Source organism: Desmodus rotundus, chromosome 9, assembly GCF_022682495.2.
Source record: "Desmodus rotundus isolate HL8 chromosome 9, HLdesRot8A.1, whole genome shotgun sequence".
NCBI lineage: Eukaryota > Metazoa > Chordata > Mammalia > Chiroptera > Phyllostomidae > Desmodus > Desmodus rotundus.
This window is the reverse complement of record NC_071395.1, coordinates 62,386,120-62,405,331: the sequence shown is the minus strand read 5'-3', so window position 1 is coordinate 62,405,331 and position 19,212 is coordinate 62,386,120. Positions and strand designations below refer to the sequence as shown.

The window sequence follows — 19,212 nt, the reverse complement described above, 5'->3', positions numbered from 1 at the left end:
TGGGAGAGATGGGGCAATCCACTGGGGCCAGCCAGGGGCATAGCCCTTTATGGGTAGGCAGGGATGAGAGAAACTACAGAGAAAGGCAAGGCTGGAGGGGTGGGGGGATGGGGTCAGGGTTGGGATGAGGTCAGGGCCTGGCTAAGGTATGTCCCCATTTCTCGGATTGGGACAGTGACCTGGATGTGGGCTGGGTGCTCTGGGGCAGGGCCAGCGCAGGGAGAAGGGAGGCTTGCTCACTCGTGTCCGGCTCCGAAGGAACAGGTCCAGCACATCCTGGCGCACCTGGTCGTGGTTCTTGTCCAGGAACTTGTGCACCTGGAAAGGGGAAATGGCAGGGCAGCTGGGGCTAGGACATCCCCTCCCCGACTATAGCCTGGGGGACAGGGTGGAGGGCTAGCCCACCCCAGCTCTCACCAGCCTGCCAACTCCTGCCTTCTTTCCTTCCTCCCTGCAGCCCTTGGGTGGCCCTGGCCCTGCACCTCCAGGCCTCTGTCTCCCTGTCTGTGCCACAAGGGGATGGACCCTTCCCCTGCTATGGTACCCCATCCTGTCCCCATTGTCCTCCCCACTCCCAGGGGAGGGGCACTAGCCTGCTTCATAAGACCAGTGCAGGTCTTGGCCCCCCGCTCAGTGGAGCACACTGTCCTGTGCCCGTCAGGCAGATGAGGAAAAGGAGGCCCCGGTGGGGACAGAGGCTTTCAACCCTGGCCTGAGATACACCAGGGCAGGAGTGTGCCTGCAATACCAGCGATGAGAGTGGCCCCAGTGACATCGCTGTGACAACAGCTACCCTTTATCAAACCTGCCTTGGCCCTAGACTCCTCACACCCAAGACATGGACACTACATGTTTATCATCCCCATTCCCAGACAAAGAAACTGAGGCCCAGAGAGGTAAAGTGATTTGCCCAAGGTCACACAGCTGAGGATCAGCAGGGCCACGACTGGAACCAGGTGGGCGTGTCCAGAACCCAGGCTGTGCTTCTGCGCCTCCAACAGCAGGGAACCGTGGTGCCAGAGGCTGTGAGGGCGGTCTCGGGTCTCACCTGGTAGGTGACTTTGCCAGCGTAGTGCTTGATGGTGAACTCGGGCAGTGGCATCTTGGGCTTGGAGTAGAGCGGGTTGGCGCCGTGGTGGTAGTGGCACTTCTGTAGGAACGTGTGGTCGGTGGCCTGGGACAGGCAGGGTTCAGTGGGTGGGCAGGGGCCTGCGCACCTCACTCCTGGCCTAGCAGCCAATTGTCCAGCTCTGACTGATCCCAGTGAATATTGGGGAGGAAGACCAAGTCACAGCTCCCCTGGCTGCCCACTGCCCTGGGTGAGGAGGCCTAAGTGGGCCCCTGAAGACAAGTGTGTCTGATTAGCTCCTAGCTGCCTCTGCACTGTCTAGTCCCATTGCCCAGAACACTCGTCCCACCCTTGTGTTTTCCAGTCAGAAATGGAAGCCCAATCCCAAGGTCACCTCCTCCAGGAAGCCTTCTGACTCCCCTTGTCTGGTCACCTGCGGCCCTACCCAGCCTCAATCACCTCAGGTTGTGAATGGCAGGTTGGGTGTCCTCAGCCCCCATCTCAGGCCAGAGCAGAGAGAAAGGCAGGACTCAGGCCTGATGAGACCACGAGGCTCGGAGTTAATGAGCAACCTGCAGTCTCACACAGGCCCACAGCTCACCTGGGGAAAGCAACACTGGTCATCAAGGATGCGCAGGATGCCGTAAGGCTTCAGAGAGATGAGGTTGATGCAGGGCTGATTGTCAGCGAAGGTAATCTCACGCCAGTTGATCTGTTCACGGACGTACTCCTCCTGCAGGCAGCAGGGCTCAGCCTCCTAGTCCTGCCTCCTAGGCTGAGTCAATCTGAAGGGGCAGGCAGGGGCACCTCTGCCTGCATACCTCCTAGCACAGGGGGCTCACTTCCTAGCAGGGTAACGTGAACCATCTCTTGGCCCCTCTCTTCCCCTCACCCGGGACAGCCTTGCAGAGGGTGGAAAGGACCCCCAGGGGGGCTCTTCCCTGGGGTCGTCACCCCAGCACCTTCCCCTCTGGGACACAGGCCTTCACATGTGTGGCTTTCCCTCCATTCAGTCTACGGACTCCTCCTTAAAGGACCAGCACATCTGCACCCAGGAGGCCACTGTCAGTGGGGACGGGATGGGAGCACACGTGGGGCCCCGCACACCTGCTCCTCCTGGAAGACGATCTTGTTGAAAAGGTACTGAAGGTTCTCATTTGCATAGTTGATGCACAGCTGCTCGAAGCTGTTGAAGCTCAGGTCCTGCCAGGCAGGTGGTGAGCCTGGGCCTGGTCCCTCTTTGGCCCATCTGTCCGCCCCCCCATGGCCCTGCCCTCCCCCACCCCCCAGCTCAGGCTCAGTGCCCACCCTGCCTGCCACCGCCACAGCTTCCAAGAGCTGGAGCCCTGGCCGCAGACCCGCTGCTCAGAAGCCTCTATGGCTCCCACTACTCGCAGGTGCGAGCCTGGCAGTCTAGGCCTTGGAGAGAGGTAGCTTAGGTGGTGGTCCCAGGCCCTGGAACCTTCTGCCAGGGTTGCAATCTTTCTAACTATGTGACCTTAGACAAGCCCTCCATACCTCAGTTTCCCCATCTGTAAAACAGGGATAATGACCACACTACTTTATAAGGTGGTTGTGAGGATTACGTGATTTAACGAACAACCCTGAGCAAAGAACCCAGAGCAAACAGTACTTAACACATAACGGGTGCCCTGTGAATACTAGCTGTCCCTTGTATTGCTATGCCCTTGCCTTGCCTCTCACCCGTCGTGCACTCAGCACAGCAGCTGCACATCGTCACCCACACATGATGTCCAGCCCCCAGACGCCAGGCCCCTCCCCACCTCTCAGCATTCGCACACGCTCTTCCCTCCACCACTACTGGTTCCTAAAGAGTAGCTCAGGGACGTCTCCTCTGCTAAGAAGCTTTCCCTGACCCCTGCCCAGCTAAGGGTTTTCTCTAGGCTCCCCCAGTGCCAGGCTGACTCTGTTATGGCTCTGACCACGTGTTTGTCAATGTCTGTCCCCCGTGCCCACCCAGGCCCTTCTGGAACCTTCCCAAGGGCAGAGCCTAGGTCTGGTCCTTTCCGGGGTCCCTCCTGCTGCCCAACACAGGGCCTGGCACCCAGAGGCCTCAGGGACGGCCTGTGGGTGAGTGAAGGATACGGTAGCAGATGAGAGAGATAATAATAAGGGAGGGGCCCTGATGCCTGTGCTGTAGGCAGAGAGGGGAGATGGAGCCTTATGTTCCTGGCCCCTCACCCACCCATGAAGCCCCACCTCGAAGCCATAGATATCCAAGATGGCGATGGACAGCATGTCCTGCTGTGGGGACACCAGTGCGTTGACCCTGCTGATGAGCCATCCAAACAGCAATGCATACAAAACCTTGGCGATGGCATCCCTGGGGCAGAGGGGTGGGTGTTGGGGTGGGTGGGCACCATGGGGGGCGAGGCATCAGAGGCTCAGGCCAGGAGGAGTGCAGCTTTACCTGGCATCCACGGCACTCTCCACAGTCAGGGGGGTGAAAATCTTCTCTCGTATTGTCTCCTGGTGAGGGATGTGGCCCCTGAGTGACAGCAGGCTGGCCACCACCTCCAGGAATTTCCCAGAGGATTGTTGGGGGCGGGGGGGGGGGGGCGGCGGGAAGGGAGCCGGTGTAACTGGTCTTAGGTATACAGTCAGCCAAGGTGGAATAGGGCACCCTTGTCCCATCTGCTGCCTGGCTAGGCCAGTGGGGGTGGGGGCTACTAGTCTAATGCAGAAGACGAGGCATGAGCGAACACTACCCAGTGAGGTCAGCCTTTGGAAGGGAAGAAGGGCCAGGGGCTGTGGAAGGCAAGAGGAGGCACTGACCCAGCCTGGGGTCAGGGACAGCTTCCTGGAGGTGGAGATACCTGTGTGGGGTCTTAAAGGAAGAGTAGGGGTAAAAAGGAAAGAACATTCCTAGCAGAGGGAGAAGCCTCCGCAAAGACCTGGACATTGAGCACCAAATGCCTTTGGGGTCTGAGGCCCTCCTCCCCAGAATATGGGTGGGACAGGGAAGAAAGAGAAGGGGGAGACAGAGCCCCCACAGGATGGGGCACAAAGCAGCTCTGTGTGGGCGCTGGCAGGAGGCTTTGAGAAAATCTCTGGTGCCCAGAAACTCACGGTCACTTTGAAGGTGACGGCCTTCTGCAGGCCCTCAGGGGAGACCTGCAGCAGCTCCGCCACAGCCTGGATCTCCCGGGCGCTCACCACCGAGGCCACCTCCTGTGCGTCTGTCTACGTAAAATACCAGCAGGACGATGTTGTCCGCCACATGAGCTGATTTTAAAGTTCATAGAAAAAAAAGACTATACTTTCAGGGATCATTTCTATAGTTCGTTAAAGTTCATAGAAAAAAATATAAGTAAGCTAGAAGGGCCAGGAAAATTCTGAAATAGGAGTGCAGGGGGACCTAGGAGATGGGAAAACATATTACAAAGTTACAGTAATTAGACCAGATAATAGACACATGGTATGTAAATGGATTAATGAAGCACCATAGAAAGTCTGGAATTAGGCATAAACATCCATAGGAATTTAGTACATGACAAATGTGTATTTCTCAGGGAGGCGGTTAGACTGCCAGCCAGGATGGCGGCGCAGGCAGACGCCGCTCGCCTCTTCGCACAAGCACACCGGAACTGCAATTAGAGCATGGAGCAACCATCACTCAGAACCGTCAGAAATCAAGTAGGGGGATTGGTATAATTGAGTAACTGCCTGGAAAAAAAGAAATTGGATTCTTGAAAAAATTATGGAAGAAAGTTGTTAGGATTTTAGAAAGGTCTCTTGAAAAATAATAAGTAGTCTAAAATTTATATAAGATTAATTAATGAAATGCCTGAAAATAATTTTTAAAGGCTGCATGGCGAAAACAAACAACAAAAAAACCCAAACACCAAAAGACCTGTAAATAAAGTCAAAATGTAAATGATACACCAGAAAACATATTTGCAATTCATATCAAAGACTAAGGGCTAATTCCTTAATATAAGTAAAGAGACCTCATACATCAAAAAGCAAAACATGAGCAACCCCAAGTGGGAGGAAAAGACCCAGCGACTTGTGTGTGGTGTAACCTGAAAGGCAGACACAGAAGCTTCCTAGGCCACTGAAAAGACGTCGGTGTCCCCAGGGTGTCAGGGCCACAGAGCAGGCTGCGCCATTCTCTCACCTCATACTTCTCGAAGTAGACGTTGCCCAGGTGAAGGATGGAGGCCAGGATGCGGAAGATGCTGTCCTGGTCCTCCCCACTGAAGCCCAGTGCCTCCATGGCGGCCAGTAGCCGGCGGAAGTCGTCCGAGTCGCTCTTCCCTGAGATCTCACAGTTCCCGCCCTAGGCAGGGGCAGGGCCAGGGGCCAGGGGTCAGGGGCCAGGGTGGGATGGACCACCCTTAAGGCCCCTGCTCTGCCCTGACCTGCAACAAGGCCCAAGCCAGTCACTCCGACTCATTCCACTCCCACGGGCGGGGAGGTGCTGCACAGAGCCTGTGCAGAGAACTTTGGGTACGTTTCTTCCCTTTAATCCTCACCACATCCCTGGGAAGTGGGCCAGTGCTGCCTCATTTTACAGATGAGGAAACTGATGCCCTAGAGGGAAGTACAGTAGCTCTAGGCTGCTTGGTTCTTTTCCAGGGTCCAGAAAAATGAAGAATCAGGTAGGCCTCCACCCTGGATCTGAACCCGTCCACACATGACGGGAGGCCACAAGTCCCAACTTGCCCTCCCAAACTTCCATCGTCTTCACTGGCCATCTGGACACCACGGCTCGGCTCTCTCAGCCCACTGGGGTGAAGGGGTAGGGGGGGACCAGGCATAGGGACCCTCAGATGTCTTCTGGCCCTCACCTGGTTCAGGTAGTAGTAGGTCTCAGCCTCCTGTAGGCTGAAAGCCTGCCGGAGTTGGGCAGGCAGCCCAGCCAACAGCTCGTAGAAGATGTGGTAGTTCCTCTCATTTTTGGCCTGCAGAGTAGGTGGGTGGGTGCAGAGAGGGGAGCTGCCCACCTATGGGACCCGCAGACACATACAGGCCCAGGTGTGCCCACAAATGTAAACACACACACGGGGCTGCAGGTGAGACCTGGCACCTGTGTGTGGAATGAGCCCCAGCCTGGTTCTGGTTGTGGGTAGGGAGAGGATGGTGGAGAGGCCCTGGTAAGGTGGTGGGGAGGGTGCTCTGGGTAGGGCTTAACATTTTTTTGGAGAATTAAGAAAAGGTGGCTCTTCTCCATGTGTACCAGCTCCACACACCTATGCACACGTGTGTCATAGAGCAGACACAGGTGCCCTGACAGTTTGTTAGGCCAGGGTGGCTGAGCCCCCACCATGGGCCTGGCCCTGCTTTAGGCCCTTGGGATACAGCAGGGAGCAAGGCAGACAGATGCCCCTGGCCTCATGGAGCCCACCGGCCAGCCAGCCAGGCAGACACTCAGCCAATCCCTGGCTAAAACTTCAAATATGTCAGGTGGTGAGAGGTGCTCTGGGGAGAAATAAAGCAGTGAAGGGGGAGGGGAGTTCATTTTTCAACAAGACAGCTTCCCTGAGCAGGTGACATTTCAGGGAAGACCTGGAGGAGGTGAGGAGTTTGGCCATACAGGTGTCTGGGGGAAGAGTGCTCCAGATAGAAAGGATAGTTAGTGCAAAGGTCCTGAGGCAGGACCATGCCTGGTGTGCCTCAGGGACAGGGAAGAGCCAATGTGGCTGTAGGGTGTGGGGAGGGGATTTTGTCACAGCTCACACTTACACACGTATTTGTTCATTAATTCAACCTTCACCCAGCCTGGCCAGGGGCCAGGCTCTGAGTCACTACACACACCCCTTCTACCCCGTCCCTTGTCCCAACACACAAGCCCGTGGAGGGCCCAGCCCACCTGGAACACAATCCTGGATTTCTCGAGCAGGTACTGGGAGGTTATGGCACCAGCGATCACGCCCCTGGGGTGGAGGGTTTGAGGGGGCAGGGTCAGCTCCAGCCTGGGGAGTTGGTGGGCAGGGCAATGGGGCTGGTATGGGCACTGAGGGCTATGCCAGGATGTGGCACACACAGCCGGGTCTCTGGGGCCCCTCCACTGTCTCACTCACCCCTCCAGAAAGATCTCCACAAACTTCCCAAAGCGGCTGGAGTTGTCATTCCTGACGGTTTTGGCATTGCCGAAGGACTCCAAGAGGGGCGTGGCCTCCAGGATCTGGGTCCCAGGAGAAGATGCAGAAACTGTTCTGGGGGCCCAGGGTGAGGAGCCTGGCGAGGGCCACCCCCACTGTTCCCAGACACAGACCTCCCCAAGGACCCCCTTCATGAGGGGCAATCGGAGGTGGGCTCCCCCCACCATATGCAGCCCTACCCTACATGCAGCCCCCAGCTACCCCACTCGCAGGCTCAGCCTCACACAGGGCAGGGACCGGCCAGGACAGGCGGTTAGACACCACCTGCTGCCAACCCCACCTCCACATGGAGTGTGTACACATGTACAAACCCACGTGCCTCTCACAGGGCCATGGGCATACCCCCCCCCCAAATACCTTTATCTTCAGGAGCAGTCAGGAGGCAGGAGAGAAGAGAGGAAAAAGGACAGAAGGTCACCTGTGGGACTGACCACTCCTCCCCACACAACACCAGGCCCTCCAACTACGGAGGGCCTGGCCGACCCCTTTGGTCCCCTGTGGGGTCAGGGGAGCCACCAGGTAAAAGTGAAGCCAGGAACCTCAGAGACCCCCAGGCATCTGGGCTCGGGGCTTGCATTGTGGCCCCAGATGCAGAGGTCTGCTGGGCCTACCTCACAGGAGGGTCTGGGAGGTCATCCCTTCCCTCCCTTTCCAGCCATGGGTAACCGGGGTGCCTGGAGGCTTCTGGTCCTGCCTCGGGTCCCTACTGAGGCCCTCTGAAAACTCACAGAGGGCACGTCCTCCAGCCTAACTCTGGCACAAAGCCAAGTCCTCACAGGGCCCTCCAAGGCCCTACATAGCTTGGCCCCACCTGCCTCTCTCTGCCCAGCACCACAGCCTCCTGGCAGCTCCCTTGACAGCCAGGCACATACCTGCCTCTGAGCAACAGAAGTCCCTCCCTCTGTAGCCCTCTGGCAAATGCTCTCGTTTCTTTGTATCTTGTCTCCCCCACTACCGTGTCAGCCTCCACAGGCAGGAATCTGCCTTTTTGCACACCGTCGGAGCCCCAGCATCTACACAGGACTTGTGTATAGGAGGCCCTCAACAGATACCTGCTAAACAGGTGAAATGAGAGCAGAGCTAATCACATCTCTCATTTATTAAGCACCTACCATGCACTGGATCCTTGGGCCTAATAGTTAGGGATCCTATAATGTAGGCCCTAATATCACCCGTGTACAGATTAGGAGTCTGAGACTTGGAGAGGTGAGGTAACATGTCTGTGAGTGAAAACACAACATCGTGACGACTGTGTACATAGTTGTGCATATGGTGTTCTCATGCTGACTCATCTTCTCAGGATAAATTCTTAAGGGAGGTGCAGGGGAAACCCAGTCCCTGCAGAAATAATACCTGTTACCTTGGGGAAAGTGCCAGTTCCATCCGGTCACTCCCGCAGTTGCGGCTAGTCCAGGAAATCCTGTGACCATTGTACAGAGGGGTCGGCTAAGGTCCGGAGAGGAGCGGGGGCAGCCTGGGGTTGCTCAGTGGGTCAGGGTCTGCCTGGGCTGTGGTCCGTACTGTCCCTTAGTCTTGGAGTGCCCACTGTAGGGCTGTGGCACATGGCCAGGGGCCAGGGGCTGGGACAGGTGAGTCAGGTGGGTAAGCACCTGGCCCTGTGGGGCCAATAACCCAGCCCCCAGGTGGGGTGGTGCCTGTGGTTTGGGTGCAGAGCCTCTAGCCACTCTGCGCCCTGGGGAACCTTGGTCCTGTGAGGACACACGGCCAAAACCAGCCAGTGATAGAGAGCCCTGAGACTGTTTCCAGCATTTTGGGAGGTGTGGGTTCTGGTTCTGTAGCACCATCTTGCTGACCAGTGGGAGACTGGATGAGGATCATGCCCGTACATGAGAGACAAGAGACATCGTTTAAGACCTTGGACCCAGCCAAGCCTAAAAGTGCCCCTAGATCCAGCCTCTCTGGTTACGCAAGCAGGATGAGCAGGGCTAGAAAACAAGCCGTCGGCTGTCCTAACTGGCAGGCACACACTCACGGTCACTGTACGCCCAGCATGGGAGCTCACCAGCCCGCCATGTCCTACAGCGCCAGCCACCCTCCCTGACCCTGCCAAGAGAGTCCTCGGCCCTGAACTTCCCATCTCGGCCCCTCTAGCCCCTCACTTTGGGGCACTGGGCAAGCTGACTCCCTCCCAGGCCTCAGAGCCCCCACCGTGAATGGGGCCGTGGAGGGACACGGCTGAAGAAGGCCCTGCACACAGGTGGGCTCTGTGCCCACGCTTGCTGGCCTGCTCAGCTGGTCCTGCAGGAGTCTATTCTCAGAGGTTTTGAAAACCCTGCCTGGGGCTGAGGGACAGGGATGGCCTGGCTGGCTGCCAGGAGACTCAGGCTGATGGGAGGGGCTAGCAGGCCAAGGTTGGCATCAGAGGGGGCCTGCCAAAATGTAGTCCTCCTGACCAAAGAGCCTGGGCTGACCTGTTCCCCAGGGCTGAGTAGCCCCTGCCCGGTGCCCCCAAGATCACCTGCTGAGATTACCATCGTCTGGGTCACCGTGGCCACTTACAAGTCTTCACGGGCCAGGGTAGGGAGTCTGAGAGTCAGGTTCTAAGCAGGCAGATCTTTGTCTCCAGCCCTACCTTCCCTGAGCTCCAGGCTTGGGGTGCATCCACAGCCACCCACCTCCTATTTGTGGATGCCCAGCAGACACCTCAATGGTACCACTGCCTTCTCTCTGCAGCCCAGTTCACCCAGGTGGCTGGCTGGCTGGCAGTAGCCCCGAGCTTCGGGTGGCTCAGGCCCGATGCCTGGGGTTGCCCTTGGACCCTCCCTCTCTATTACAACCTTGTCTGGTCCTTCAGGAGGTTGCTGGCTGGCCTCTGAACTGCTCTGGGGTCTACTTCCTTGACCTGAGCCACCACCCTCCCTCACCTGAACTCCATGCTGCCACTCTGATGTCCCCTGAGCACGCCAGGCCTGTTTGCACCCTAGGGCCTGTGTGCTTGCGGTCCCCTCTGCCTATGTGCTATCCCCCAGGTATCCTTGACACTCCCTCACCTCTCAGCAGAGCTTCCCTCAACATATCCTTCTCCCCCTTCTTTTCTCCACAGCTCACCACCCTTTCACACGCACGTAATTCACTTGTGTGTTGTTTTTCTGTCTCCTCTGCTAGAACAGTCCGTCTCTGCTGCCTGCCACCCTGGAGCCTAGCTCAGGCCCGGCACACAGTGGGTCCTCGGGAAACCTCTACCATTCTCCATTTCAGAGGTCTCGGACTCGGGGCAGACCTCCAATCCTGCAGACTCTGGCTGGGCCTCCTCAGCATCCCAGTGTCTGCTAACCACCCCCCCAGGCCTCCCCCACATTCAGTCCTCTCCTGCTTCTTCCACAACCTGCTGGGAGCCATAGCCAGGAAGGTGAGGCCAGGCAGGGGAGTAGAGGGACTCCCCTTGCCCCTGTGGCCTCTACTCTAGCCAGGCCTGGGAGGGCTAGAACCTGGAGCTGCTGGATGCAGGCAGGAGGAGTCCCCCACAGAGGCTCCCTGGGAGAGCAGAGAGAGCCCAAGCCCCAAGAGCACTCTCGGTGCAAACCTGGGCTCAAACGCCCAACCTCCAAGTGGGGCCGAGAAGCCTGGGCTCTGGGGGAGCACAGGGGCTGTTCAGCTGAGAACCCTGGGCAGACAGACAGACTTACCTGCTGCATGATGCCCCGTTTTTGGTTTATGGTGGCCAGGTAGCGCAGAATCAGCTTGGTGGCCTCAGTTTTTCCAGAGCCACTCTCTCCACTGTCCAGGCAAAGGGGCAGAGTCACCTTCAACTGGGCCACTGCCTCTCGTGGCTCCCTGACTCCCGCCACAAGGCAAGAGGTAGGCTGGTGGGCCCCAGAAGCCACGTGGTTTCCCCAGGTCTGTCTGATGCAGACCTGTTGCCTGAGGACCCTCCCTATATCCCCCTCCATGTGCACAAAGGTCCTCAGCCTCTCCTGCTGTTCCCCTGATAGAATTGTGTAGCTCACCTGATGATTATGCACTGGTTCTGTTTGGCATCGAGCATTTTGGCGAAGGCAAGGTTCGCAATTGCAAAGAGATGCCTGGAGAGACAGGCCACAGGGAACACTGTGGCAGACCCCTGCCTTCGGTGCTTCCAAACCTCCCAGAGGGCAGGTGCAGGGGTGGGGGCATCTTGTCCAGCCAAGCAGCCAATCCCGCTCCACCTCCACCCTTGGGGAAGCATTCCCTGCTTGGGGCCGCAGTGGCCTCCACCTCAGGAGGAGCTGTGGCCAGGCTTGGGGAAATATTGTCGGGCTGAGCAGGTGGGCTGCCAGCTGCCACCAGCCCTGACCCATTGCTGAGGGGCAGCCAGGGACACGCCAAGCTTAGACAGAGACCCAGGAGAGCCCAGGACTGCTCAGCAGATACTCACGGCGGGTTCTCTCCCAGGGCTCGCCCGCTGTACTGCTGCACCTGCTCCAGACCGTAGATTCCAAACATCCGGTATGGGTTCACTGACACCAGGATGCTGCCGATGTACGTCTGCCTTGCAGACAGTGGTGGCCTCAGTGCATCACTTCTCCCAACCCTGTGTGTCCCTCCCCTGCCCTGGCAGCCTGGACCCCTGATTCCCTGGGGACAGGTGTCCGGCTGCCTGGCCTCAGTGCTCGAACCTTGGGCCTCTAACAGCTCAGTGGGTCATCTCCTCTGGTAGTAGGATTTCAAGCACTGTGCCCGTCCGAAGCTGGGACGATTTGGGAGGAAGGAAAGCCCCATGGCCATGATTCTGTGAAGGGGGCGGTGGTAGCTGCTGCCTGCTTCCTTCACTCACAGTCAGGGCCAGGCCCAGGAACCCCTACCTCATTGTGAGGGCAAACCTCCACTTCCTGGAGTGGGGAGGGGTCTGGAGGGCAGTGGATTTTGAGGTGACCAAAGCCCTTCCAGGTGACCCTGCCACCTGCACTGTGGTGCTGGGCCTCTGTCTGTCATTCTGCGGCCAGTGGCTCCCTTCCTCCCCGTGGCCGCCTCACTCCTGGGACCTATGTCTATGGATTCAAGGGCTCTGGAAGCTTTCTCCGTTTGGCCCTCTGTCTCCAGGCCTCTGCCCCGGCAGCTGCCACTCTAGGGTGCTGTTTAGGGCCTTGGGTCTCAGAGATCCAGGCTCCAGTAGGTTATGCTCAAAAAGTAGAAACCTCAGAGTGGAAACCAGGGGCTGCAAGTCTGGGGCCCCACAGAAGAGATCAGTGCTTCCCACTGAGGACCCAGGAGACCGGGAGGCAGCTGCCAGGCAGCCCTGAGCCCAGGGCCGAGCGGTCCCAGGACTCACATAAATGAGGTTCTGTTCAAATCTGGTCTTGAGGTTGGACAGCACGGAGGTCTCCTGGAGGTCTCTGGGAGGGCAGAAGGAAAAAGAGCAGTCAGGCCAGGCCTACTTCCCCTCAGTGCAGGGCCTTGACTGAGAAGGGCCTGAGTTCAAGCCCTGTCTCTGACACTAACTGTGAGGCCTTGGGAAGTTACTTAGCCTCTCTGGGCCTCAGTTTCTTCATCTGTCCCAATGGGCATGATAACAAGCACCCTTATCTCACTCACCGGGTTGGGGGTGCTCTGAGCTAGCAGGCATAAGGGAGGAGCCACCATACTTGGAGAATGATAGAGGCCAGCACAGCCCTGGCATTGGGGGTACCTCCAGCATGCCAGCGCCCTCATAACAACAGCCATCCCACCCACATCTTATAGATGAGAAACTGAGGTGCATGGCTGTAAACTGACGTGCTCGAGGCCCTCCAGCTGGTAAGTGGTGGGGCGGGGAGTTGAACTCAGGCCCACCTGACTTCCAGAGCTGAACTGCGCACACATCTGGCCTCTGTGGCACTCTGTGGCCCTCATGTTACAGATGAGGGAACTGAGGCTCTGAAAATGTTCCAGGAGGTGAAGGGCACCCTTGGTAGGAAGGGGTACTCTCCCCGGTGACCCCTCCCTGACCCTGCCATGCACCCACTCACTCCAGCTGTGTCATGTCCTCCACACCGTCCTCCCGCTGCTGCCCAAGGATCCGTGTGGATGGCAGGTTTCGGATGGAATGCATCTGTGAGAGAGGGTCTGCGGTCACCGGCCTGAGGTGCCCACGTGGGGCCCCCTGGCTTGGATACAACTGGGACCTGCTCTTGTTTTGAAAGAGGGAGCCTGAAGCACAGCCAGGTGGGGCCTGTGGGCCTCCCTGCCTCGAAAGGCAAGCAGCTGTGGCACCTTACTCGGGGGCAGCAGCGCCCTCCGCTCATGCGTTCCCATGTTCTCCCGTGTCCAACCTGGGTGTGAGCACTGCACACTGCCTGGCCAGAAGCCCTCCCAGCCTCCGGGGCTCTCTGAATGCTTACATCCTTTTCCAGGGTGGACCCCAAGTCTTTGCTCATGTGATAACTTGAACATTTGTATCTTGGTGCATGGGGCCTTCAGGAAGACCAAGACAAAAACTGTCCCACTCCATGCTGTGCCTTGGTGCCTAGGTCGGGGCAAGCATGGAGGCCCTCATGCACAGACCTGCACACAATGGCATTTGCGGCTCAGACAACTCCTGTGCACACCTGTGGGCTTGCAAGGTGCCCACTGACATGCGGGAAGGCCTGTGGTGCCTGGCTGGAGACATGTGCTCTCAGTGCCCATTTGACACAATTTCATGTGCATGGACACCTCAGGCTGTCCCCACACCTGGGCGGGTCTTGAGACAAAAGTCCTGATGCCACCTCTGGGCTGCAGGATCTCCTCTGTGCCTGACTGTGTGTACACACGTGACACCATGAATGCCATAGCTGCTTAGAGCTTGGTGCACACACACAGGCTCCCCTTGTGGCTGTGGTATACCTGAGCACACAGCCCAGGCACACAGGCATGCCTGGGCCCACATGGCTGTCCAGCCTTTCAGGTCTAGCCTACACCCCTCCCTGAGCCGGGGAGGAAAGGGGACACCAAGAGGGAGCCCTGCGTGCTAAGTAGGCCACAGGGAGCATTGCCCTGGGGCCCTGGCCTCCCGCCCACCAGCCTGCTGCCCATGTGTGCCAGTGGCCGCAAACCCTGAATAATTCAGCCACTCACGTATTCCAGGGTGAGGAGGGCCCAGGCATCCTTGCCCCTCACCCCAGGGCGCCCTGCAGCCCGCTCCCGCAACGCTGTGGCCCACACGGCTCTGGGTACCCGCCGCCGGGGCCAGGGCCCCCCCAGCAGCCAGGCTGCCCCTGTCGCCATTGCCGGGCGAGCTGGCTGCCCGCTGCACTGGGCACGGTCTGCATAGGTTCAGAACCGCCGGCTGCCCCTGCATGCCCCGCCCACCCCAGGCATCTCCGGGGAGGCTCTGGTGACCACTCCCCCTTCACTGAAGGCCACTCGGTATGGGGCTCACATTCCACCACGGAGCATGACAGCCAGGCATGGGCTTGGCACCCCTCAGAAAGCTGCCTGCCCCTCACCCCACAGGCGGCAAGACTGGGGAAGAGTCTGATCCACCGTGTGACCTTCTGGGTTTCGGTTTCCCCATTGTGCAATGAAGAGGCTGGAAGCCTGGTTCTTGAGCCCCTCACCTCAGGTAGTCTAGAATCCTGCAGCCCAGGGAACTGCCCTTAAGCAGGAACCCCAGAGAAGAAGACTCCAACTGGAGAGAGGATCAGGAGGAAGTGAAAGTATGAACATGCATTGGGGGTGGGGCAGGAGGGATAGGCAAGTGCTGCAGTTTTGTACCCCGCCAGAATCTCTGAGGGGCAGCTGGGGACAGATGTGCCATACAGACTGTACTGGGACAGGGCTGCTCAGAGCCCAGGCTAGGATGAGACCCCTTCCTCAAAGTGACTTGGGAGGAGTTTCCAGTGCCACTGTCCTGTGCCTGGGGCTGTTCTACCCAAGTCACAGATGGGAAGACTGAGGCCCAAAAGGCAGCAGCTCAATATGGTCCTGAGACGATCTCCTGCCCTGTTTCCCAGGACAGAACCCCAAGCCCTCCCTCTGACCTGTGCTTCATACCTTGTTCCACCAGCTTTTGGGGCCAACCTCTTCCCAGGGGCCCCCGTGGGGCAGACAGGCAGCTTCAGGGTGCAGGCAGCAGGATGAGGGGCGGGCGTGTGCCTGTGGCCAGGGTCGGTGGGTCTTTGCTGGCAGCCAGAGGCAGGACCAGAGCAGACTCCAGGCTCTTGGCTTGGGGCTGGGTTCTGGGTCCTCAGTCAGCTGGGTAGAAGGCTGCGGGGTATCAGGACCAACTTGCTGGAAAGAGCTCGGCTTTTGCACTTGAGGCATGACTACGGCAAAACGCCCAGGATCTGCCTGGCGCAGCTCACCTGCCTTGGGCAGGGGCCCCAGGGCACGAGTGGGCTGCAAGGGGGCAGGCACAGTGGGCAGCGTTCCCCAGCGGCGCCATGGTGGCCATGTAGCCCTCATTAGGTCACATTTGGCCAGAGGGTGGGAGAGGCTGAGCCTTAACACCTTCTTCTCTAGGGGGGAATCCTTGGGGGACTTTGGGGTCAGGGGCTCGGGCTCTGCTGGTGGCTGTGGGTCCCCAGCAGGGGTCTCTTCTTGGGGCTTCCCAGGGCAGGGGCTGGCTGATTTGGCCAGCTCTCCAGGCCCCAGGTCATGGTGTCTACCCAGGAGGACAGTGGTGAAGTCAGAGGCTGGGTTCTCCAGCTGGGGGTCAGGTGACGGCACAGGGCCAGCTTGATGGAGAAAGGGGTTTTCCGGTATTGGGGGTGGCCTGGAAAAGGCACGTCCTGGCCAGGGTGAGGATGGGCGCTGAATGGGAGGCATGTCCACATCCCAGCTGGGGACCAGTGGGGGCATTGTCCAGGGCACCTCCGAGTCCTCTGATTCCTGCTGGCTTTCCCGGAGCTCCCGGGCAGCCGCAGCCACAGCCACTGGTGCAGGCCAAGGCCTAGGACTGAGAGGCCCCTGGAAGGACTGGCGCATCCTGGGTTTCACGGCCCTGGTGGGCGGCTCGCTGCGGCGGCGCCACGTGTGTGGGAGGTGCGAGGACAGGTTGAGCGAGTAGTGCCGGCTGGGGCCCAGTGGAGAAGAAGGCAAGGGTGACTGTGGGCCACTGGGCCGCCCAGAGACACGGTATGGGGACAGGGGCTCCCGCAGTGATCTGGGACGGCGGGGCAGGGGCGAGAAGGTGGGCTGGAAGGGGCCAGCCCGCATGGAAGGCTGAGGGGATGCAGGGCCCAAGGTGGATCGGTAGCCTAGGCCCGGCAGACTCCTCAGAGAGGGCTGGGGAGAAGGCAGGGGCGGCCAGGCGTGCCTACGAGATGTTGGTGGGGAGGTCCTGGGGAAGCTGAAGGATGCCCCTCGCCGGTGGGAGCCCCGGAAGGAGGGCCGGGGTCCAGAGAAGGCCAGCAGGTCGAGAGGCACCTCAGAGCTCACGGGAGGGGGCTCCAATAAGGCCCACCAGCCGGCCTGCGGTGTGAGCGGCACGTGGGACGGCGCAGCCCAGGGTGGTGGGTGGCGGCGGAGCGAGCCACGTGGCGGCACGTGGGCCGGCGCGGCCCAGGGTGGTGGGTGGCGGCGGAGCGAGCCATAAGGCGAAGCAGGCCGGGGCAGGCCCGAGAGAGCTGGGGTGAAGGGGCTGGAGGGCTGAGGCCCGGGGCTGGGGGCCCGACGCAGCGCGGGCGGGGAGAGCAGCGCGCTCCAGTGGGCAGGCGGCGCGGGCGCGGGCGGGGGCGCAGGCAGGCCGTGCGAGTTATTGTTGTTGCGCGCCCGCGCCTGGGCCCTCCGCAGCACTATGGGCGTGTTGGGCCGGTCGGGGTCCATGCCAGCCAGCTTGTAGCCGAAGCGCTTGTAGGCCGCCTCCCTAACTGCGGGGGCTCCCCGCCGGGCCTTTTGGCTGCCCCTGAGCCCCGAGATGGGCTTCTTTTCCGACAGCGTCTTTTTGAGAAAGCGTGCAAGCGAGGTGGCCGGGCGAGGCGAGGGCTCGCCGAACTCAGGGCTGAAGCCCAGGCCGCGGTGGGCGCGGTGCGCGCGGAAAGCTGACAGGGCTCTCTGGAGGTTGCGCTGGCGCGGCGTGAGGAAGCCCCAGAAGGGGTAGGCGTAGGGTCCCGTGTGCACCGGGGGCACCTCTTCCTCTTCCTCCTCCTCCTCATCCCCCAAGGGCAGAGGGATGTCCAGGGAGGGGGGCAGGGGCACCTCCAGCTTCTCCTTCCCAAACAGCTTCACCTGGGGCCGCGGGAAGAGGCGGAACCTGCGGATGAGGGAGAGCTTGGACCTGGCGGGCTTGTCCATGCCTTGCTGCTCGAAGAAGGTGGCGCTGGGCAGGCGGAAGGAGGTGCCCTGCCGTTCTGCCGACGCCTCCTCAGGTTCCTCCAGTTCCTCCAGCTCCGCGATGTCACCCATGGGGTGGGCGTAAGGGTTATGGGGTGACAGGATGGGTGGTGGCACCCATGGGTATGCGAAGGCCGACTCCTCTGGGTAAAGGTAGGGCACTTCTGGGGGGTATATTGCCTGGGCCCCACCACCATAGACGCCTTCAGGGTAGAGGTCTTCGTAGGGAGCACTGTAGGGCAAGCTGTAGGGATCAAAGGCAGGTACCCCGTATGGGAGGTCGTAGGGCAGGTATGGCCCGTCGTAAGGGGCAAAGGGGTCTAGGTAGTAGCCATGGGTGTATGGCTCGCCCTCGTAACCATCGTAGTAGCTGTAGGGAGACACATATCCCCGTGGGGGAGCGTAGGGGGGCTCATAATCGTCATAGCCATAGCTGTAGCCATAGGCAGATGTGGGGTAGTAAGAGCCACTGTAATAGTCCAGGTGGTAGTAGTCATAAGGGTCCTCCAGTGGGTACCCATGGGGGTTGTCTCCATAGGGCGGCCAGGCTGGGTTGTAAGGGCCGTAAGGGCCGTAAGGGCCGTAGGCAGCTGGATGGGGCTCCTGCTCCTCCTCGTACTGGTAGAACGACTGCTGGTCATAGTAGTCATCACCCTCGCGGTGGTAGTCATAGTACTCGCCCAGGTCTTGGAAGCCCTCCAGCCCATACAGTGACTTGCGGGAGCCCGCGTGCCGGAACGGGGCCTCGTCCTCAAAGGGCAGGAAGCCCACGGGGTCTCCAGATGCGTAGATGCTGTGACTCCGGGGGAACCTCCGCAGGCGGCCCCCAGGCCGCAGGATCTCTGCACCCGATGGGAAGGGCAGCTTGCGGGAGCCTATGTGAGAGCCCGAGCGGTTGAGCCAGGCGTCCACTGTGGCCCGCTCGCTGCCGGACTCCTCAGCCTTCTTGATGAGGAACTTCTTGGTGAGCCAGTTGATGGCTGTGGACGCCTTGCTGAGTGACTGGGCACGTGGCCGGAGGCGGCCGTAGCCCCTGCGGCCCGGGAAGCGGATGACCATGAAGGACGGCTTTTTGCCCTTCATGGCGCGCTTCTTCTTGCCCATGCGCATCTGAGTCATGAGCTTTGACGTCGACTTGAGCACAGTGCGTGCCTTCTTTTTGCGTTTGGTCTTCTGTGGGCCGGTGTGGAGGCCCCAAAAGAAGGCTGATGCACTCCGGAATTGGCCCTTCTTGGAGATCTTGGGTGTGCGGTCACGGAAGCCCATGAACAGCCGCGACGTCCCCTTGAGGCTCCGTTTGGGCTTCTCCGGCTCCTGTGCCTTCTTCCCCTTCTTTCCTTTCTTCGCTTTCTTCTCATCCTCTTCCTCCTTCGCCATGGTGGCTGTCTGCTCCCCACTGGGAAGGGGCTGGTGTCACAAGCCTAGGGACCTGGAGACCAGGGATCCTGCTGGATCTCCTGCCTGTGGCTCTACAAGCGGCCTCTGGTTCTGAGCAGCTGGGACTGGCCTGGGTGGCCTGGGGAGGGACAGCTAAGCTACTTCTGGCTAGGACCAGGTTTCCAAGAGGGCGGATCCATAATTCATCTGCTCAAGAGGCCGCCTTGGGTTTCACCCTCAAGCTGTGGTGGAAAGTGCGTGGGTGTCATTTACCAGAAGAAGGGGAAGCCCGGTGAGGCCTGGGCTGGGGGAGACCATTTTAGCCTTGGAGCTGTGACAAGGACCACTGTGCTGGCCTGCTGGAAAGAGCTCCCAGTGCCTCAGCGGGTTCAGCCCACCAGTGAGTGC

The 19,212-nt window shown here is 59.6% G+C and overlaps 1 protein-coding gene across 1 annotated transcript in view; it reads right to left on the bottom strand.

The window, feature by feature from the left end:
* MYO15A (myosin XVA) overlaps positions 1–18,804 on the bottom strand; it is a 52,068-nt gene extending 33,264 nt beyond the window's left edge. The window contains exons 1-18 of the mRNA XM_053911090.1: positions 15,148–18,804; positions 13,143–13,225; positions 12,467–12,530; positions 11,573–11,682; positions 11,166–11,240; positions 10,845–10,935; positions 7,555–7,560; positions 7,117–7,220; positions 6,906–6,969; positions 5,884–5,997; positions 5,211–5,372; positions 4,160–4,273; positions 3,501–3,559; positions 3,290–3,413; positions 2,177–2,272; positions 1,671–1,802; positions 1,049–1,174; positions 241–318 (exon numbers count right to left, since the gene is read on the bottom strand). Of these exons, the coding sequence (XP_053767065.1) occupies positions 241–318; positions 1,049–1,174; positions 1,671–1,802; positions 2,177–2,272; positions 3,290–3,413; positions 3,501–3,559; positions 4,160–4,273; positions 5,211–5,372; positions 5,884–5,997; positions 6,906–6,969; positions 7,117–7,220; positions 7,555–7,560; positions 10,845–10,935; positions 11,166–11,240; positions 11,573–11,682; positions 12,467–12,530; positions 13,143–13,225; positions 15,148–18,804 (5,259 nt within the window). The remainder of the gene's footprint in view (positions 1–240; positions 319–1,048; positions 1,175–1,670; positions 1,803–2,176; positions 2,273–3,289; positions 3,414–3,500; positions 3,560–4,159; positions 4,274–5,210; positions 5,373–5,883; positions 5,998–6,905; positions 6,970–7,116; positions 7,221–7,554; positions 7,561–10,844; positions 10,936–11,165; positions 11,241–11,572; positions 11,683–12,466; positions 12,531–13,142; positions 13,226–15,147) is intronic.
* Positions 18,805–19,212: the final 408 nt, after the last annotated feature.